Raw genomic sequence first — 20,853 nt, 5'->3', positions numbered from 1 at the left:
AAGCAGATGTTTTGAGAATGATGATGGCAACAAATGTGCAAATGTGCTTGACACAATGGATGGATGGATGGATTGTGATAAGCGTTGTACGAGCCCCCAATAAATGATTAAGAAAAAAAAGTCAAATATAAATTCACACACTCATTCAAAAAAACAAAATGTATTCCCAAACTACTCATTCAGCTTAATTTCCTACTTACTACTCCCCAAAGTGACGTTCTATTTTCTAGCAAGTTTCCATTTCTCATTGTCCCTTGAGGATGTCAGACTGACAGTCATCGTTAATACAGACTTACTCTATTATGTCGTTTATACCAACATTTTTCTGGGTTATGCCGATCCCCACTTTCCCTTAAGTCTTCCACAGTCACTGTGTTGCATAGTTTTATTGATTTATTTTTTATGCTGCTAATGTTTCAAAGTAAGAAATAGAGCAAATCACAGTTGCTGAAATTAAAAAAAATAACGAATCCTCTCAAACGTATTCTGTATTGTTTAAGACCACATAAATTAATCTTCAGGTGTTGCTCTTTCCCTGTGTTCTGTGCTCTAGGTTTGGTTCTTTGACAATGGATGGTGGCCTTCGCAATGTGGACTGCCTTTAGCGGTCTCAGAAGTTTGAAGGGCGTTTCCGTTTGCACACGAAAAGAATGCTGGGGCTTTAAATGAATGCCTCTGTGAATGGTCTCTTGTTTTGACAATTCAGTATTTGGAAATGTAAATATGTACATTATTGTAAATATATTTAAAAAATACTAATTTTTGGCTGCTGTTAAAATGTAATTTTACCTTTGAACATTTATAATTACATGAGGGAACTTGACCTCAGTGAGCACTAGAAGAAAGCCATGACCAGTATGTGGAGATACTGACCCTCTACTCTTCGATAGAGGTCTGACTAGGGCTAACTAAGTCATACTGCTCTTGACTGCCTACTGGGAACGTTTTTAAGTGGAGCCAAATGGCGTCTGTACAGATCAGCGGTGTGTGTGGTTGACATTTGTAACTGGAGTGTGGAGGAGTGACGTCTGTGAGGGGGGAGCAGAACCAGCCACTGTTTTACTCGGATCACGATTATTTTGAGAAGGACAAAAGGGCATTATGTCATTTCATAGGGTGTCCATGTCGCCAGTTGTCCTTGTATCTCTTTAATTTCAGGTGATGAATTATTGAGGGGAAAAAAATTTTTTTTGAACAAAACATTTTTAAGTGATTTAATTATAGAAACTATCTTTCTTTGGGCTATAAAAGTATATACCATAGCAATTTTTATGTTTTAAGGTATAAGTTTTTTCCTTTAATTCTGCTTACCACTTCATGAAAAAATATCAATAAATTTATTGATTGTAATATAAAGAGTTTGTGTGTATCTGTACAGTTGAAGAAACAAGTTACTTTTGAGAGAAATGATGGTGGTGGTAAATTATTCTTAGAATATTGACTGTTGGGGCAATTGTCTCATAAATCTGCAAACTTAGAATTATTCTATATATTTATGCCATAAAAATTAAAGGATACGTTCTCTTTGAAAGAGTTCAGACTAAAAGAGATGATTTTTGTCTACTTGAGGGTTTTCATTTGTTTTTGTTTTGGTCTGTGGTTTGTCAGACTATTGAAGTGTGCTTAGACACAGTGTGTGTATCACAAAAATATCGTGATAAAGAGTAAGCAAATTTGACTATGATGAACATCAGAAAATAAATTTGCATTAGAAATTGAAAATGAATTAAGCTTTTATTTGAGGTCATTGATGCACTATTGTAGTATGGAATTTTGAGTCTCACATAGACACATATAGCAATAAATGCCTGGGTTATTTATGTAAATACAGTTATCCACTTTGCTGAGTGTGTGGTGTAAGGGGATGTTTAATGCCTCTTGATTTTAATTTTCCATTTGACTATACCATGATATACCTTTGATTGTCCAGTTCAAATGTTCATGTCACTGAGCATTAGGTCACTAGCATCAAATTATTAGTGAATTAATATATGTATAGATTGAATATTTATTTTAGCAGCTCTAAAAAATGCTAAGAACACTTGCTGGGGGAATTATATTTTCTAATAGTTGTATTGATACAGACATCTGTTCCTCACTAGTATTTTTAAAAGACTGTTTTGTTCCCCACGACACTAAGGAAAGCAGACACTCCCCCTCCCCCCACAGCTTCTATTATGAATCTGGTGAAGGCTTCCAGAGCATATCAATTTTCTCTTCAGCAGTTCATACACGCTTTGTTTCACGTCACTGACTGCAAACCCTACAGTGTCACAGCACTTACCCATCTTCCTCAACACGAGTCCTGTTCCCACTCCTCTCCTAACCCATCTCCTCTGAACTTTGTCCTTAGGTAAATAAAGGCTGCCCTTTTCACCTCCAGCGGTTGATTATTCTAAGGTGTGTGTACTGTCCTATTATTAGGGCTCCCTTTGTAGGTGTCATTTGGCACAACATGGAGCCATGGGGGTGGGCGAGTTCATTTTCAGACCTAAAGTATAATGAGGGCCCATAGTCTTGGGGTTCCTTCCACCAGTAAGCCGGATCTGTTATGATTTTGAGTTTGGGGAAACCAACCATCTTGCTTTCACTAGTGGCCATCAAAATAATACATCCTTACTGAAAGTAAGTAAATACAAGGTGTTAGCAGTTTGCTAAACTAATTTTCATAGTAATTAAGTGAAATTACCTTTAAAATAAGTTGCAGCCTAAGTAGTATTTTTTTCAACATTGTGTTTCCAAAAGAGAGGGATTCGTGTATTCTTAGACCTTGAGTAAGTAGTGTACATGACAAGCAGAGGAAACAGAAGGTTAATGTCAAAGAGGTTAGATGTCTAAGATACAATAAGAAGTAAGTGTGACATAAATTATTGTGAAGTATGTGGGAAGGCATAAGAAGAACCAGTGGTTAGGAAAGAAGTGTGAAAAATAATCCCATAGTATCATTAAAAATGGTCATTTTACATCAACTGGTTTTAAAATTACGAAGTGCCTCGGCACACTACCTCAAGCAGAGGGAGGGCCTCCTCTTAAATATAAAGATCTCAGAATGTTTTTAGAAAATAAGTCTTCATCAGTACGATATCCAGAAAAAAGATGACGGAATCCTGGCTGTTCCTAACTGTCGTCGGTGCAGGTTGTCCTTTGTTGTGTGGTCTTTGCCAAAAGCACAGGCATGTTTGCAGTGAGCAATTTCACCGGAGACGTCAGACTCCAAGCCAAATCAGAGCTGCCCTGATAATCTCCACTTTCACCCCATCTGCAGGTCTGCTGGTCCACATTGCACTTTTTCTTTGGGGAAATGCATGCTGTAGAATGTGTATAATCGTGCCAAACATTTTTAATCTGAGAAAATGCTGGAGCAGTCACTGCTGAAAAAAACATTCAAAGAAGTGGTTTGGGCTGGTAACCCTTACCGCCACATCCCTCTCGTATGAAGACCGAAACATCTGAATAAGACTCACAGTGTTGTTTTCGTTGGACTCTCGTCCACTTGTCACTTCTAAGAAGACTAGAAATCTAAACTCAAGAAATCCTCAAAGTGGATTGGAGGCGGCGGGGCTGGAGCTGGGATAGTGGAAACATCTGATCTGGAAATAAAAACTGGTAATATAATAATGTCCCTTGTTTTACTTTAGAGTGTAAATCAGCTTTTAAAATGTCTGTGGTTTATAAAAGTGCAGCCCATATATTGCGTCAGGTTGTTTTAGGCACAAAGCAAGCTGTGAACAGAAGGTACGAGGACCGACAGACGTGGCTTCGGGGGTGATGATAGGAACCTCAGCACACATTACACAGGAGGCAGCTAGACATTGGCAGCTGCTAGCATAAGATAGAGTGATCATGAGTAAGGCAAGTCAATTCTGACTCCTTAGCAACCCTTTAGGACCGGATAGAACTGCTCCTGTGCGTTTTCCAGACTAACTCCGCAGGAAAAGGGAGCCTCGTCTTTGCACCTTGGAGCTGGTTGGTGTTTTCAAAACTGCTCGCCTTGTGGTTAGCCGCCCCAAACAACCACCAAGCCACTGGGCTGAAATCCAAAACAGGAGTCTGGGAACAGCTTGCTCGTTTATACATTTGTTTGTCTGGAAGAATCAATCAAATTCTTTTTGTTTGGGATACGTTTCTTCCCAAGTGGGGTGTGTGTATTTTAAAGTGATACAAACATCAAAGTATGGCTTTGGGAGGTATCCACTGTGCCCTACGAATTGTCATCAACAGTTCTGTCGGATGCAGCCTTAGTGGACCCTGGGTTCTTCACTCTGGAGGACAAAAAATGTGTTTGAAGAGAGTGGTGTCGTCGGTGCTTAAAAATTATCAAGTGTTGATTTAGTTAGAGGAGTTTCTGAGGCTTAAAACTCTTTCTTTAGAAAGAACATCTATTAATACAGTTTCTAGCCATGAGGGCTAAGGTCTAGAGGTCAAGCCTTAGGAATGACAGAGGAAGGGGATTTAGGGCTAACAGGTGGTCTCCAGACATACTGGCTGAAAGAGTTCACAGCTACAGTGTCTCGTGTGGGTGTTGCTGCGCTCCCTCCTCTGAGCTCTCTGGAACTCTTGAGTTCTGCTGATGGCCATAAGAAGTGACTTTAGCGAGACCTTCAGGAGACTAGCCCGCCTTTTTTATTGGTTCCCCAAGGCGCTGACCTGCTCCAAGAACCGGAAAGCCACGTTGTTCTGGCACCAAGGTGGAGGTAAGTTACCTCAGGCTAATACGTTGTTTCACATGTTTTCGAGGACTCAGGTGGGCCTTCAAAGGAGAGGAAAGAGAACACTTGAAATTTGAGAAGATTAAAAAACTCTTTAAAATGATCTTTAGGGAAAAGCAGGATAAACTAAAAAGCAATTAGAGGGTGAGGTATTAAAAGCAATGAACATTTCTTAGCCAATTGTATGCCTTTTAGGCATTCACATTCAGAAAGGGTTTCCAGAGCAAAATGGAGATGGTTTCCCTTGGCAAAAAGCCTGTGAAGGAAGTTCTTCTTTTAAGTAAATGTTTGTTTATTTGTGATGCTAAAACACTTTAAGCAGAAAAGGGCTTGTAAACGGCCCGTTGACCTACTTCTGTTTATGGGGATCAGTATATGTGGTGTGTTTTAGTCCGGTATTTCTTGAGGTGGGACGTGCTTTCAATACCCCTGCCTAGAAAATGCCTTTATCCCTGTCTGCTGGCTGCTCCTGTCTAAAAGACCAGAGGTGGTCAATGCCCTCTCCAAGCCTAGCTTACGACGCATTTCAGCAGCCCGTTCTCTCCTTCCTGCTACGCAGCAGCAGACTGTGGACGTAGCATCGAGACTAACTGTTTCATCTTGTGACTGAATGGACCTCCTAATTATGCATCATGCCCGTGTAACTCAGCATCTCACCTAAGTGTCTAATACTTACCCACTGTCTGGCCGGTCACCGCACATATCTGATCATTTGATAGACTAGAGTAGCTGATAGTTTTATCACGGATAAAACTAGAGTAGCTGATGTGTGGGTTACCGAGGACATGCAGCCACACTTCAGAGACGTGTGTTCAGTTCCAGAATGCTGCGATAGAGGGAAGATCACCAAAAAGTGAATGTTTTGGCTTCCAAGGACATATGAAAGTTTTATTTGCATTATGTTGTGATCTCGTAAGGGTGCTAACGGTACCATTGGGAAAACATCAGAAATTCTCAGAATTACAAAAAGGTGACACAGACAACGTGGACACATGCTGTTGCCAAACGGGTACCAACAAATTTGCTAACAGGGTTGCCACAAACCTTCTCTTTGTAAAACACCACTCTTCAAAACCTACTAAAATGAGGTGTGTATCTGTCGAGTTAGGACATTTCTAAAACCAGTCATCTGTTTTCCCCTATTTTAATATTTTCTTTCATAAAAAATATTCAAATTATGAAGAACTTAGACGTTGGCCTGTTAAAAGTTCTCTGTTTGTATATGTCCATCCTCAGCTATGAAATAGCACAACTTGGGGTGTTAGAAAGCCATCTCCAGACTTCCCCCATCAAGTGAAACACCTAAGCCCCCAAAATGATGACAGACAGAGCCCCAGCTTTACCCCAAATCACCTCGCTCTTGAGGCAGTGCTTGCTTGCTTTCTCACCCCACAGTGCTCTGATGGGGGAACTTCAGAGAAGGGGAGCATATGAATTCTCACTCCATGCCTTACCCAGGGCCTTCATCAGTAGACTAGTCATCAGCCCCTAGACCTATGAAGTTTGGTCATTTGTTTTTCCATAATGAAGCTTGCTAGTCTTCTAAGTTTGGCAATTCATGGTTTGTTTCCAATCATCTCTTTATTTTATCCTATAACTTGAAGTTGTTGGTTTTTGAAATGTTACCCCCTTCTTATCATATTGAGGCATATGTCTTTCAGGATTCCATCGATTTTCCTCTCTGATGTGTAGCAGGGTTTTTTATGGTAAGAAGTGCACTGTTTGCTTTACCGAATTGATTAATGAAGATAGCCATATGCAGGTTTGAGTTAGATAAGTTAAATGGATAAATCAACTCTTAGAAATCTGCTTACCCTCAGGATCCTTGCTACAGAGTTCTTTGTTACTCTATGGTAGCCATAGAAGAGCGCTCTTAACTGGGATTAAGCCCTTTCTGTCATCCATGTATAGCCAAGTGTCACCGAAAAGTTGACACAGAAATGTACCGAGGGCTCCTGTGTACCTCCATCCCAGGAGGGCTCCTGTGTACCTCCATCCCAGGCAACTGCCTTTTAAAGTTGAACTCATCTCAAAGCAAGACCAGTGGTTGATGTTTACTACTAATTAGACTCCCAGATACCCTTGTCACCCTAACTAACACAACTTCAGCTCAGTCTTGGTCATTTCCTCTCTGTCTCCACGACGCGGACCTTGTGGTGGTGGTGGTGGTGGGTTTAGGTGCTGTTGAGCTGGTTCCAACTCAGATCAAGCACCCATTGCGCTTTCCTCCCAATTGTATGTCGAGCCCGTTACCTTAGAAGACAATAATTTACCCCAAGGTGTGACTTTGGAAAAAACTCACAAATCTCAATTCAGCATACATTTTAAACACCTCACTAATCTAGGATCTTGAAGAGAAAGAATAGGGAAGAGTATATAAGCGAACTTCAAAAAGTTCATGGACAAATGAAATGAAAAGATCATGGAAATAAATAAAAGATCATGGAATTTTCCCATGAATGGTTTGAAACCTCCTTGTAGGAGATAATCCACATTCTGTGCCTGGAGATAGTTTGAGGCTCGTTGAAGCATCCTGACTGTATATCAAAAGCCAGAGTTCCACACTTTGTAGTCTGGTGGGATGAGCAAGGGACTTTAGCATCGGCCCGAGAGCCCTGTGACGAGGCCCACACGTAAGCCTGCCTGACTCGAGTGTTCTCAGCGGTAATGCATGGGGATTGGATTAGATCTTCGAGGGTCCTTGCAGCTTGAGCACTCTGATGAGAAGAGTCAAAAGGAGAACAGTCTCTGGATGCTAACTAGCCGCTCAGCCATCCACAGAGACGGCAGCCATGGTTCATTGTCCTCACATCGCAGAGGTGATGCGAAGCCCTGCCTGTCGTTGTCTGCTATTGGGTGCTGTCAGGCCTCCAACTCATAACGCCCCTCTGGACAAGAGAATAAGACACTGCCCAGCCAGGCCCATCCTCACGACCCTTCCTACCTCGGAGTTACTGCTGTAGCCACTGTCCGTTCATCTCAGTGAGGGTCTTCCTCGTTTTAAAAGCTGACCTTTACCAAGCATGATGCTTTTTACGATGTTTTTCTCTGGGCACAGGTCCCTCTTGATACCATGTCCACAGTATGTGGGACAAAGTCTTGCCATTCTCACTTCTGAAGAGCATCCGGATTATACTTCTTTCAAGACAGATGTGTGTGTGTTTGTTCTCTGGCAGTCCATGCTGTATTTAATATTCTCCGTCAGCACAGTGTTCTGTAAGGCACTCTTACTCATCGCCCAGCTTTCATGTGCATAGGAGGGCATTGAAAATAGCCTGGCCTGGGTCCAGGGCACCTGAGTCCTCAAGGAGACATCTCTGCATGTTAACACCTGACAAGAGGTCTTCTGTAGTAGATTTTCCCAAGACAGTGTGCCCTTTGCTTGATTGTGGACCGAAACCCTGTTTAAGGATCTTAACATCCCAAATTCATGCATGTCGTTTTAAAAACAAATATGAACTCTAAACTCTCTAAATGTAGGCTGAGCCCTCAACTTTAGACTCCTATAAATCTAAATTGGCTGCAATTCATCTGTGATTTGGCCCAACGTGCTTAGAAGTTTCTAGCAATCATGCTAGTTGCTTAATCCAGTTCACAACGTTCACAGCCCAGCCTCGATTCATTTTCCAGATCATTACTAATCTCAAACACTTATTTCCAGGACACCTCCTTTGAGACATTAGCCTATCCGATTACTGTCCAAAACAATTTTTAACTGTTTTTAATCATGGCTCATAACACAACTAAACCCTCTCTGTCTGTCTCTGTCTCTCTTGGGAGAATCAGAAAATCGAGCTTGAAGACCTAGCATTTGTGGCTCTGGGAAGGGAATATCAGGTAGACTCTTGTACACTGGCTCTTCTCCTCGACTCCTTCCTGCCCCAGATGTAATAGTTTAACCAGCAGTGAGATTTGATAACTGACTGAGAGCAGGTGTGTGCACGTCTGAAGCACACAGAAAACCCCCTCCCGTGGAGAAGACAATGGAGGGAGAGAAGCTCACTGCACAGCAGCATCCCAAACTTGTTCGAGGGCAGGTCTGACCGCAAACTGCCACTCGAGCCATCTGCAGCTTTGTTGGTACAGGTATGTGGCTCTGAAGTAAAATGGAACGTTTTTAAAGGATATTATTCAGATAATGGCCATTTTGTTTGTTTGTAGACATGTATTTATGGCTCTTGAGCATTTTTAAATTGTTGTGAGGGACAAGACTGGCTCTTCCATCTCAAAAGTTTGCCGATCCCTATCTTAGAGCACTGCTTCTTAAACTGTGGGACCTGTAACTGAGTGTGGTAGTTGAGAAAAATTTGACAACGGTAAAAGGTTTCTGAAATGCGCAACAACCCACCACAAACTCACAATCAAGCACTCGGTGGATCCACAGTGTCCCGGTAGCGCTTGCCCAGGTTGCAAATGTCTTGGGTGAAAAGGGGCTGAGAGTGGAAACGTGTATGCAACCCCTGTTTCAGGACACCCCTCAAGGGGAGGAGCCCTTGTGGCGACACGCCCCTCAGAAGAAGAAGCATCGGCAGGGGTGGAGGGTGAACACTCCACTGTCTTCCTCATGGGCAAGTGAGCCCCAACCTCCTGATAGAATGTGCAGCCACGGGAGGTCCACGGACAAGACGACATTACTTTCGATGAGGCCTACCTGTACTTGGTGGCTTATAGGACAAGCTCTGACTCAGAAGTAAGAAGCAGCAAGCTTTAAACAAGTGTGTAACTATCACCAGGGGGGAAAAAAGCCAACCATCTAGCCCCTGCAGGAGCAAGAACATACCATAGCTTGGGTCAGGCACACGGAGGAAAAGACATGGGCCATGAGTGACTTCTTCCATTTTCAGTAGGGAGAAGAATCCACCTCCGCGCCAGGCAGTGAGCAGAAACGCTTCCACCCTCCATCCTCTACCCCCTCCCGACGGTGCCTCTGCTGCTTCTCTGGGTTTGATAACTCAGTGCAATGGCCATGGAGAACTCACAGACAATAGTAATGATTATGGAGGATTGTTAAGGAAGTAAGTAGGTTACAAAATGGTAAGGATGCAGTTCTTTTGTTTACAAAGTCTCTTCTCTACCATGCTGGCAGGCATATCTGCCTCTGACCCTTATCCTCGCCGCCAAGTGGGCCTGTGGGTTAGGAAGGCCACTCGGCGCTCTGCCTCAGGGCAGTCTCACCACTGCTCCTCCACTCTGTCGCATGGTCTCAGTGCTGTGGCCTCTGCTGCCTCCACGGACATCAGACAGGGATCTTTCATGGACTCCACTGATGGCTGTCCTTTCTTGATGGTCATGGGTTTCCTCTCCCTGCCTCTGAGATGGCTCTCTTATGCCCAGTGGAATGGCAAAACTTGCCAATTGCCTGTTGGTGGTTCCCGCTCCCTATTTGCATGGTCCTACCCAATCATTGGGTGGGAGTCACAAAGACAAACTAGAAGAGCCACAGTCATTTCATTATACCACACGCACCTTACTCTGCAAAGTGACACCTTTGCTTTTTACGCTTTAAAGAGATCTTTTGCTGCAGATTTGTCCAATACAACAAGTGTGTTAATTTCTTGATGACGGCTTCCATGGGCATTGATTGTAGAGCCACGGATCTTTACAGATGGTTTCAATCATAACTTAGGCCCTGGACAATGTTGTCAAGCCATACTTTTTAAACACCACTGTTTATAAAGCAGAGTCGTGGCGGTGCATTCAGCTGTGACTCCATAGATCAGCAGTTCAAACTCATCACCAGTTCCACTGAAGGAAAATGAGAGTTGCAGTTTGGCAACTCACAGGGACAGTTCTACCCTGTCCTACGGGGCCACTAGGTAGCCGCATTGACTTGATGGCGTGAGTTTTATTTAGTAATTCCTAAAGTATGAAAGCAAAGGAGTACCTATAATTAATAAAGTTTTTTCTTCAGCCTCGTCTACTTCATTTTGCTATTTTCACTTGAAAGCCAAAATTAGCTTGGATTTGGAACGTAAAACATGGATTCATCAGAGTGGAAAGGTAGGAAACGAGCCCTGGTCATCTCGCGGTTGCACGCTGGTCTGTGATTTATATGGTCAACACTTCGGGACCACCGTCAGCTCCTCTGGAGAAAGACGGCTTTCTACTTTGGGGAACCGTTACAGTCTGGGAAATTCACAGGGGGTCACTATAGGAGTCAGCACTGACTCAATGGCAGTGGATTTGGGGGGAATGTTTCTCTCGCGGACACGATGAAGCAGCTGTGAAATGTCAAAAGGATCCCCTGAGAAACTGGTCTCTTAGAGCCATGCATTGTGAGAAACTGCTGTGGAACCGTATCCGTGAGAATTGCCTGGAAAGCCTACGTCTTTTTGATACACAGAGGTGCAGAACTTCAGGGAAGAATTTTCTAAATAAATGATACTCCGTATTGATGGTTTCCAAGGAAACAGATGTTTAAATCCACTGTGTAGTCCACGCCTGAGGTTGAACTCAACTCCCCCCCCCCCCCAAATCATACATTAGCCATCTTTCCTTCGGTGAGACACATCCCAGGATTTGTTGCATCGGCAGGCTCCAGGATTGTTCTGGTGGTTGGAGATGATTGGACTAGGACAAGTGTAAGTTCAGGGGAGACCCTGGCTACTGCAGACTGGGACCCTGGTCTTGTACTCATTTGAGGTCCCTTAAGTTTCACCTCTTTGAGGCCTCTTTATATTCAACTCCATAGATCTTACACTGAATATGGACTGAAAATCTCCCAGTCGTTCCGTACCGGATTTATTATTTGCCTCTTGAGATTTGGGCGTTCTTGTCAGACATTTATGACCTCTGGTAGGATTTGGCTTTAACATCTCCTGTCTTCTGTCTTTTCTCATCCACTCTCTTGTATGAAGAACTTCCGTCAGTCTTCTCTGTGTAAGAGAAATGGGCTTTGGGAGGAAATTTCCCCCCCCCTAAATCCACCTACCGGGAGGCTACTGACTTTTGGGATAAGCAGCTGGGTCAGCATCACTTTAGGATTGCGGGCTGAAGACATTACAAAGCAGCATCTTTACTTTTGACCAAGCATTTGTCTATTTCTCATAGGTTTGTCTATTTGGGCAACTTCCTATCATGACTTCAGTAAGACCAACTCAGAACTATAGTGGTCAATTTTGGAAAGTTTGATATGAATAAAATTGCTCATTAAAAAGGTGTCTTACATCCCTCACAGAAAGACCACAAAGAAGGAATGATTCAACCAGGGTGCAGTATAGCACTGATGAAACACATTATTCCTCTAGTTCCTAAATGCTTCCTCCCACCCGTGCAACACCCCACTATCATGACCCAGATCTACTTTACAAATCTGGCTAGACCAGAGTACTCACATTGGTACAGATAGAGCTCTCGACACACAGAATCCAGGACAGACAAACCCCTCAGGAACAGCAGTTGGAGTAGTGATAGGATGAAGGTACGGGGGTAGGGGGCGGGGGGTGGGAGAGGGAGAAAGGGGGAACTGATCACAAAGTTAGATATATAGCTCCCCACACACAGGGGAAAGAATAATAGAAATGTGGATGAAGAGAGACAATGGAGGATGTAAGATACAAAATAACAATACATAATTGATCAAGGATTCATGAGGATGGGAGGGGGGAGGGAGAGGGAAGAGACGCTGATACCAAAGGCTCAAGTAAAAAGAACATGTTTTGAAAATGATGATGGCAACATATGTACAAGGATGCTTAATTGCAATTGAATGATGGATTGTTCTAAGATCTGTAAGAGCCCTCCACAACATGATTAATAAAAAGGGGGGCAAAGGTGTCTTAAAAGAGGTGAGAATTTATTGATTTTCTCTGTTTAAAGAAGCGATAACTATTTGACATTAAAGACTCCTATTATTTGCTTCCATGTTTACTGGGTTTTTAATCGCGTGGCTTGGTGATATTGTCAAGGGTCTGCACTACTTTTTAAACCATCTGGAAGGATTCGGTGTTCTGTTAAAATTGGATCACCCGTGGAAACAGACTAGATGGCACCTAACAACAAAGAAAACCATGAAAACAAGATGTTTTCCACTTATTCACGAGTCTCTACCTAACTCTGACTCCTCCCATATTTTCCAATATCCTCTCCATCCAAAGCTAAGCCCGCCTCCCACATTCACAGCCTCACCAGTAACCCATGGGTGGGCGGTGGGGTGGGGTAACTCACAAAACTCATTGCTGTAGAGTGGATTCTGACTCCTAGTGACCAAAGGACAGATAGAACTGTCCCTGTGGATTTGCAAGACGGTCACCCTGTATGGAGAGCCCTAGGCTCTCCTCCGATACGGAGCGGTTGCTTTGTAGGCGGAGTGGAACCTTTATTCCTGGAATCTTCTTTGCCTTTTTCTTGTGCGGGATCACAGGCTACCTGAAACCTCGTTGCTCTCATCCTGTGTTTGCTCCCTTACTTTCATGGAGCACGGCGCCTAGTTGCTTTCTGGGAAAAGAGTTGCTTTCTGAAAGGCATCTCATAATTTTGGAAATGTCCCAGTGAAGTGTTTTCAAATGACCTTCTAAACCATATTTATTTAACCAGGACCTCTGTGGACCCTTTCAGATCAGAAATGCCTGTCTTTCAGTTCTGGGAATTTTCTTTCTTTCTTTATTGAAAAATCACTTTACTGGGGGCTCTTACAGCTCTTATCACAGTCCACACATCCGTTGGGTGAAGCACACTTGTACATATGATGCCCTCATGTCTTCTTCCTTCCCCTAAGCCCCAGTGCTGGCCTCTGAAGTGCATTCTTCTGAGACCATCATGCTTTTCGAAGCATTTTCTTTCTACTTGAGCCCTTGGTATCGGCTCCTCATTGTCCCCTCCCAGTAGTCATTTCCGTATCTTCTTGTCCTGAACCGTGTCTGAGCAGCTGACGGTGGACTCCAGGAGAGAAACATGCTTTGCTCCCACGTCCCAGAACCAAACAAGTTGTAGCCAATTTTCGATGAACTCAGCTAAGAAACTGTAGTGACCAGAATAACTACTTTGTTGATTTGGAAACCCTTAATTCAGTAATTACTTGAGAAAAACAAAAGAATCAGGTAATAAAAGGATGGAAAAGCATGACCATTAAGACGTAGTTCATTGTAACCTCTTCTGACTCATGGCGTCTAGGCTGGGCTGCTACTTGCTTTGGGAAGTGCTCTGTGGAGTTGGTTAAATCATTTCAGAAAGAACATAGTGAGAAGGTGGAACTGCTTTGGAGAGCAAACTTTTTCTAATCTAAGTACTTGATTAAATTCATTTTCACTAGGACCTAAGTATAAAATAATGCTAAATATACAAATAACACCCAGGGTTTTAATTAAAGAGGACTGATTGATGTCTTACCTGCTTTTAAAAGTTGCTCATCTGGAAATTGGTTCTAGCCATCGAATGTATAATATGTGTATAGAAGAAATGAAAACATTTTAACATTTCATGGTAAATTATATATGCCTTGAGTACTCAAAATATCACGAGTAGATGGCTTTAACCAATAAAATATATTATAGTTTAGGAAGCTAGAAGTCCAAACTCAGATCCCTGGCCAAGGGGAAGATTTGGTCTTGGTGTTGGCTCTGGAAGAGGGCCTTTGTCTCCTCAGCATCTGCTTCCTATTTCCGTGGTGCGCTCCACGTGTATTGACCTCTCTCCTCCACTGGTGTAAGGTGCCCTCAAGTCAGCTCTGACCCATAGCGACCTTGTGAACAACAGAACATAGCGCCGCATGGTCCTGAGCCAGCCTCACATTGTCCCTGTGCCTGAGCCCATTGATGCGGCTGCTGTGACAATCCACCTCATCAAGGACCTTCCTCTTTTTCGCTGCCCCTCCACGTCACCGATCATGATGTCCTTCTCAGGGACTGGTCTTTCCTGACACTATGTCTAAAGTGTGTAAGACCAAGTCTTACCATCCTTGCCTCTACGGAGCATTCCGACCTTACTTCTTCCAAGACAGATTGGTTTGTTCTTTGAACATCAGTTCTCCTCTGCGAGCTTGTTTCCTCTCCTTTTACCTCTCAAACGTTTAGAGAGTTAGGGAAGCAGGAGGGCTGGGGGCAGGAAACACAGAGTAAGGGGGATAATCAGTGGTACGCTGCGGGGATGGTGAGTTGATTCAGAATGTGTATGACTTTTTTAAAAAGTGTATATGAATTGTTGAACATAAAACTATGACCTGCTCTGTAAACCTTCCCCTAATTCACAATAAAATGCTTGTTTGGTTTTTTTTTCTAAAGAGTGTTTACTTCAGCAGCACATATACTAAAATTAAAACGATACAGAGAAGATTGGCCTGGCCCCTACGCAAGGGTGACACGCAAATTCGTGAAGCGTTCCATATTTTTTTAAAAAGAGAGAGATTGGCTCCAGAAACACTTTAGAGTAATCTTGCCCATACTATGATAAAGATAACTCATCCCCAAGTGGCATAGAGGCCATGATTGACAACATACATTTTGGGGGGACTTAGTTGAGTCCCCAACAGTATGTAAGCAAACTTTGCCATTTTAAACATTTTAGGTGTACAATTCTGCGACATTAATTCCAACCCCAATATTGTACAACCATCACCCCTATCATTACCGCAAACAGAAACTCTGTACTCTTTCAGCAAAAGTCCTCCTCCTTCCCCCTCCCCAGTCACTGATGACCACACATCTCCTCGGGTTGCTGGGACTTCAAACTGTAACAACAACAACAACTAGCTGTCATCAAGTCAATTCCAACTATGGTGGCCCCGTAGGGCTGGGTAGAACAGCCAGACTAATTCTTTACGGAAGTAGAAAGCATCATCTTTCTTCCTCAGCAAGGCTGGTGGCTTTGAACTGCTAACCTTGTCTATTGCACATAGCCTAATTCGCAACCACTACGTCACTGAGCTACAGTGAACGTTATGAGAGCCAGAACTTGCCAGAATGACCTTGTTTTTCTGGAGCTTGAAAATTTTTTGTCATTGGCAGGGTGTAGTCTTAGCACATTTGTGTCGCTTTCTGTTAAGAAGTCTACCTCATAAACACCCAGAAAATGTTTCAGTTGTATAGGACTAGAAAGTAAACTATTTTTAAATGATTTGCATGTTATTCAAAGTTTACATGCATATACTGTTCAAACAAAGGGATAAAATCCGTGTTTGTATTTCTTGGAACTACCCCCAGCTTTTGCACATATGCCTCCTTGTATCCGACACCAACAGTATTTGATTCTGTCCATGTCTCGCAGGATCTAGCTCTCAGAGAATATTTATTAGGCTGAAGTCATTATTATTAGGGGAAAATAAATTTACGCTTTCCTTCTTTGCCAGGTTTTCACATTCTCCCAGTTCCAGCTGTCACAAGTTTTACTATCTAGGACAGTGGTTCTCAACCTTCCTAATGCCACGACCCTTTCAAACAGTTCCTCATGTGGTGGTGACCCCCAACCATCAAATTATTTTCGTTGCTACTTCATCACTGTAGTCTTGCAACTGTTATGAATCGGGCGACCCCTGTGAAAGGGTCATTCACGACCCACAGGTTGAGAACCACTGATCTAGACTATAATGAAAGCATATGCATTACTTGTCCTTTGTGCCTGATTTCTTTCATATAGCTTGTTTCGGGATTCATCCATGTTGTCGCATGTATAGCCCTACCTTGGAGAAGTTGTGGGTTCAGTTCCAGAGCACTACAGTAAAGCAAATATCAAAATTAAAGTGAGTCACACAAATTTTTTCAGTTCTACAGTTTTAAACCACAAAAGTGATGTTTATACTTTTTACAGTAGTCTATTAAAGAGCTCTGGTGGTATAGTGACTACGTTTGCAGCTGCAATCTGCAAGATCAACAGTTCAAAATCACCAGCCTCACTGCGGGAGAAAGATGAGGCTTTCTGCTCCCATAAAGAGTCTCAAATTCACCTGGGCAGTTCTACCGTGTCCTACACGGTCACTATGAGTCACTCAATGACAGTGTGCTTCCGTTTGGTTTTGGTCTTGGTAATCTGTTAAGTGTGCCAATAGACTTTTAAAAGGTTTTAAATACAAAGGGACTTCAAAAAGTCCATTGAAAATTGTACTCAAAATGAAAAAGTCTAAATAAAAGGCAGAAACTTTATTTTTTCAATACAAGATACATCAAAGTCAATATACTTTCGTAAGTGATGATACCAATCATTTAGTCCATCCCCAAAGAACTGAGGGTCCTGGGAATTTAGCTATGTCAATACAGTCTTATTGACTTTATTTACCAAATGAATTACTTACACACACAAAAAGATTTTTTTAAGTTTAAAAAACACAAAGAAGTCAGGACCCAAATCAGGACTATAGAGTAGGTGCCCCATGATTTCCCACCAAGACGCTTGTGAAATTACCTTATTCAATCAGAGGCTTAGGATCATGCTTGTGGAGAAGGACACGCTGGTGAATCTATCCAAGGGCTTTTCTGCTAACATTTTGGCTAATATTCTAATAATTTTGGCTGTAAAGTAAATAGTATTGTTCTTTGGCCCCCCAGGAAGTCAACAAGCAAAACGTTTTCAGCATTTCCAAAAACTCGGCGTGTACTTTGCGCTTTACCAGTCTGCTTTGGCTGGGACGGGACCACCTCCGCCTCTTGGTAGTCATCGCGTGGTGCTTTGTCTTCAGGATTGCACCGGCCGACTCATGTCTTTATCTCCTCTTACAATTTTCCCAAGAAATGTTTTAGGATCATCATCCCACTTATTTAAAGCATCCAATGAAGGCCTGCTCTGATCTGCCGCTGACCGCGGCACAGTCCTTTGGGCACGCATCCAGCAGAAAGCTTGCTCCACTGCACTTTTTCAGTTAGAATTGTGTAAGCTCCACCAGTTGAGATGTCTGTGCGTTTCGTCATAGTTCTTTCTGTTCTTTTCAGCTAGGGCACAAACAAGACTTTATTTCCCTCTGAATATTGATGTCAATGATTAACCATTTGGGCCCTCATCTTCTTGTCCCTTCTTCAAAGGAGTTAACCATTTGTAAACTGTTGCTTTCTTTGGGGAATTGTCCTCATCAACTTTTCAAAAAGCATCAATGATTTCACCATTCTTCCACCCAAGCGTCACCATCAATTTGATGCTTATTCTTGCTTCATTTTGAGAATTGAAGAATTAATAGTGCTCTTGTACGAGATCTTTTCAAACTGATGTCTTACCCTGCTGAGTGCCTCAAGGTAGATCTTGTTCAGACATGTTGTAAAAAGCTAGTGTATTTTAAAAATTTTTAATTCATGCATAACTTTTTTCATAATACAAAGTTTCCCTGAATTTTTGAAGACCCCTAGTATTGTGGAAATCATCCGTGTGTGACATGGAAACATGAAGAGAGCACAGGCGCTTGGGAAAATGGTGCCAACAGACTTGCTCGACACCAGGTCGGCCATCCACCTGTAATTTGTTATTTAAAAGTAATCTCTGCAATGCACAAAAAAAGCAGAGTACAATAAAATTAGATATGCCTGTACAGTAAAACCTGTGAAAACTGGAACCTGTGTCAGACAGACACTTGTTAGAGAAGGAAAATGAGATTATTTTCCACCAAAACAATTGGTCTGAAAAAAAGTGATAAGATTGTATTTGTCAAAAGGTAGAAATGTTTGTGATACCTGGAAACACACAAGACAGTCCGTCGAGTTTCAGCCGTCACGGGTTTCACATCATCCACCTGAAGTGCTTCGGAGCCTGACGGTGCTGGGGGGTAAGTAGTGGACTGCTCATTAAGGCTGATGGCTCAGAGAGAGATGGAGCTGACTACCTGTGAAGACTGACAGTCTTGGAAAGTCTAAGGGCCAGTCCTACCCTGTGCCACAGGGCCACTGTGAGTCTGAATCAACTGGATGACAACGAGTTTATTTGAATCTGTGCCTTCATTGTATTTCATTTCATTTTGGTGGAAACTAACTAGTCGAGTTGATGAATCATGTGGTAATTTTAAATTTAACTTTCGTTGAATCCGCCAAATTGTTTTCCACGGTAATTACACCATTTTACATTCCCACCAAGTTTTGGACTTCCCCACATCTTTACCAGCACTTGTTATTTTCTATTTGTTCTCTTCTTATTCGCAGGAGCCTTTCTAGTGGGCGTCCAGTGGCATTTCATTGTGGTTTTGACGTACGTTTCCCTAGTGCTGTGTGCTGGGGGCACCTTTCTATGTGCTTGTTGGTCATTTGTATATCTGGAGAGCAATGTCTTCAAGTCTTTTGCCCATCATTTAATAACTTTGTCTTTTTTATCTTGGGCTGTAGGGGCTCTTCATCCAATATTCTGGAAATTGAACCCTTATCAGATAAGTTATTTTGGAAAAAAAAAATGTTTACCTGTTCTTATAGGTTGTCTTTTCACTTTCATGATAATGGCATTTTTACACAATTTTTAATTTTTATGAAACCCAATTTATCCACATTTCCTTTGCAGTTTGTGCATTTTTTGGTCATATCTAAGATTTGGTTGCCAAAAACCCTTATATTTTCATCCAAGAGCTAATGGTTGAAATTCTTATATTTAAGTCACTTATTTTCAGTTAAGTTTTATATATGGTGTGAAGTAGAACTCCATTCTCCTGTGGGTGGAAAGCCAATTGCCCCAGCTCCCTTTGTTGAGACTATTAGTCGTTCCCTGTGGAGAGGATATGGTCCCCCTCCTCAAAAACCAATTGACCATAGATGTATAGGCCAATCTTAAAAATTGCTAATCATTCTTATTTTATTCATTCAGATTAATATTTTCCAAATCTACCTAACTGCTTTGGAAATGATTTAGGAATGGCTTTCAGGTTCATCTGCAGAAGGATGTTGAGTCTGGGCATCTCTACCAGTGTAGGAGTTCCCTGGCCTGAAAGGAGGCAGAGACTTGAGCCCCACCTGACCCGAGGACTGGAAGTAGTGCGGCTCCCCCAGTTGCCATTCCTAAGAGAAACCACGAGGCCCCCAAGCCCCTTACTTATGGTCATGTTCCATTTTGCCCTTGTGCCAGAATTAATACCAAAATGGACATATCAAAGGTGAAAGGAAGTTAAGTAATAGGACACTGTAAGAATGGCATAGGACCATTGTCTGATCTCTTCTGACTTCAGCAGAGGGAAGAAGAATCAAGTTCAACATTAGCCCACCCTTCAATCTCTTTGCCAGTTCTCACACCAGCTGTTCCTCCCACAACGTTCTCAACTTCTCTGAGTTCAATGATCCATTGAGTGACCACACAGAACTCACAGGCCATACTCACAATTATAGGATTAGTAGTTTGCATATCATTAAGGATCAGAAAATGTTCAGGACACAATTCTTTGGTCAAGATAGCTTCTTTTTAGTCATGCCCCAAGGTATGTCTCCCTCTGGTCCAGACACAGACCTCTTGGTCCCTGTCTTGCTTGGAGAACATCACAAAGCTCTTTCAGCACTGCCGCTAAATGCACAAGAGAACTCCACTCCTTCACAAGCCTTAGTCAAAGGTATGGGACTCCAGCTTCCCCAGCCGAGAACCTGGAGGCAACTCATTCTGCAAACGAGCCTACTCAAAGGCACTCAGCTTTCCTACTCTGGGCACCAGGAGTCGCTCGGTCTGTGCTCTTGGTAATATTGGCAGTGCCACTCCTATTGCCTATGCTGCCACCACTTCTCTGCTGTCACAACGCTCAGTCTCCTGGATCAAGAAGATTCGTGTACGGGAATCTCAGAGTCCGAGGGATGCAGTCCACTCCTGGCTCTTCTTTCCCGATGGTAGTGAGATTTCCCCTTCGCTGCTTCTAACACAGCTCACCTTGTACCCATGAGAATGACAACACTGACCAGTCCCCATGTTAGAGTTTTCACAATCACAATGAACCTTGTTAACATGCCCTCACAAACTGAATCATATAATCCTAATCGCATCTTCCCTCACCTTCGCTTACCCATCAGGTAAAGAGGAACTATACCCAATCCGCATGGTCCCACTTATCATTTGGTGGGAATTACAAGACTATGGCTCAAAGAGCCATCTCAAATAACTCAATGGACCACGGGAGCTAAGAAAGGCTCTTTCATAGAGTTCCTTTTTTAGGTGGGGATTAGTTTGGGTTTTTTTCGTAATTTTTTTATGTCTCTTCTTTTTTTTAAGATCATTTTATTGGGGGCTCTTAAAGCTCTTATAATAACAATCTGTGCATCAATTGTGCCAACCACATTTG

The 20,853-nt window shown here is 42.6% G+C and overlaps 1 protein-coding gene and 1 non-coding gene across 2 annotated transcripts in view; both read left to right on the top strand.

The window, feature by feature from the left end:
• TBK1 (TANK binding kinase 1) overlaps nt 1–1,533 on the top strand; it is a 53,167-nt gene extending 51,634 nt beyond the window's left edge. The window contains exon 13 of the mRNA XM_045288949.1: nt 554–1,533. Within this exon, the coding sequence (XP_045144884.1) occupies nt 554–605 (52 nt within the window). The 3' untranslated portion in view covers nt 606–1,533. The remainder of the gene's footprint in view (nt 1–553) is intronic.
• A 13,394-nt stretch (nt 1,534–14,927) lies between these two features.
• On the top strand, nt 14,928–15,034 carry LOC115870680. The gene has a single exon (XR_004046835.1). It is a non-coding gene; the product is annotated as a U6 spliceosomal RNA (small nuclear RNA).
• Nucleotides 15,035–20,853: the final 5,819 nt, after the last annotated feature.

The sequence above is a fragment of the Echinops telfairi genome, unplaced genomic scaffold (genome assembly GCF_000313985.2).
Source record: "Echinops telfairi isolate 266 unplaced genomic scaffold, ASM31398v2 ScPeMD7_2;HRSCAF=8, whole genome shotgun sequence".
In the NCBI taxonomy this organism is placed as follows: domain Eukaryota; kingdom Metazoa; phylum Chordata; class Mammalia; order Afrosoricida; family Tenrecidae; genus Echinops; species Echinops telfairi.
Note: the sequence above shows the minus strand (reverse complement) of the source record. Positions and strands in the feature narration are given on the sequence as shown.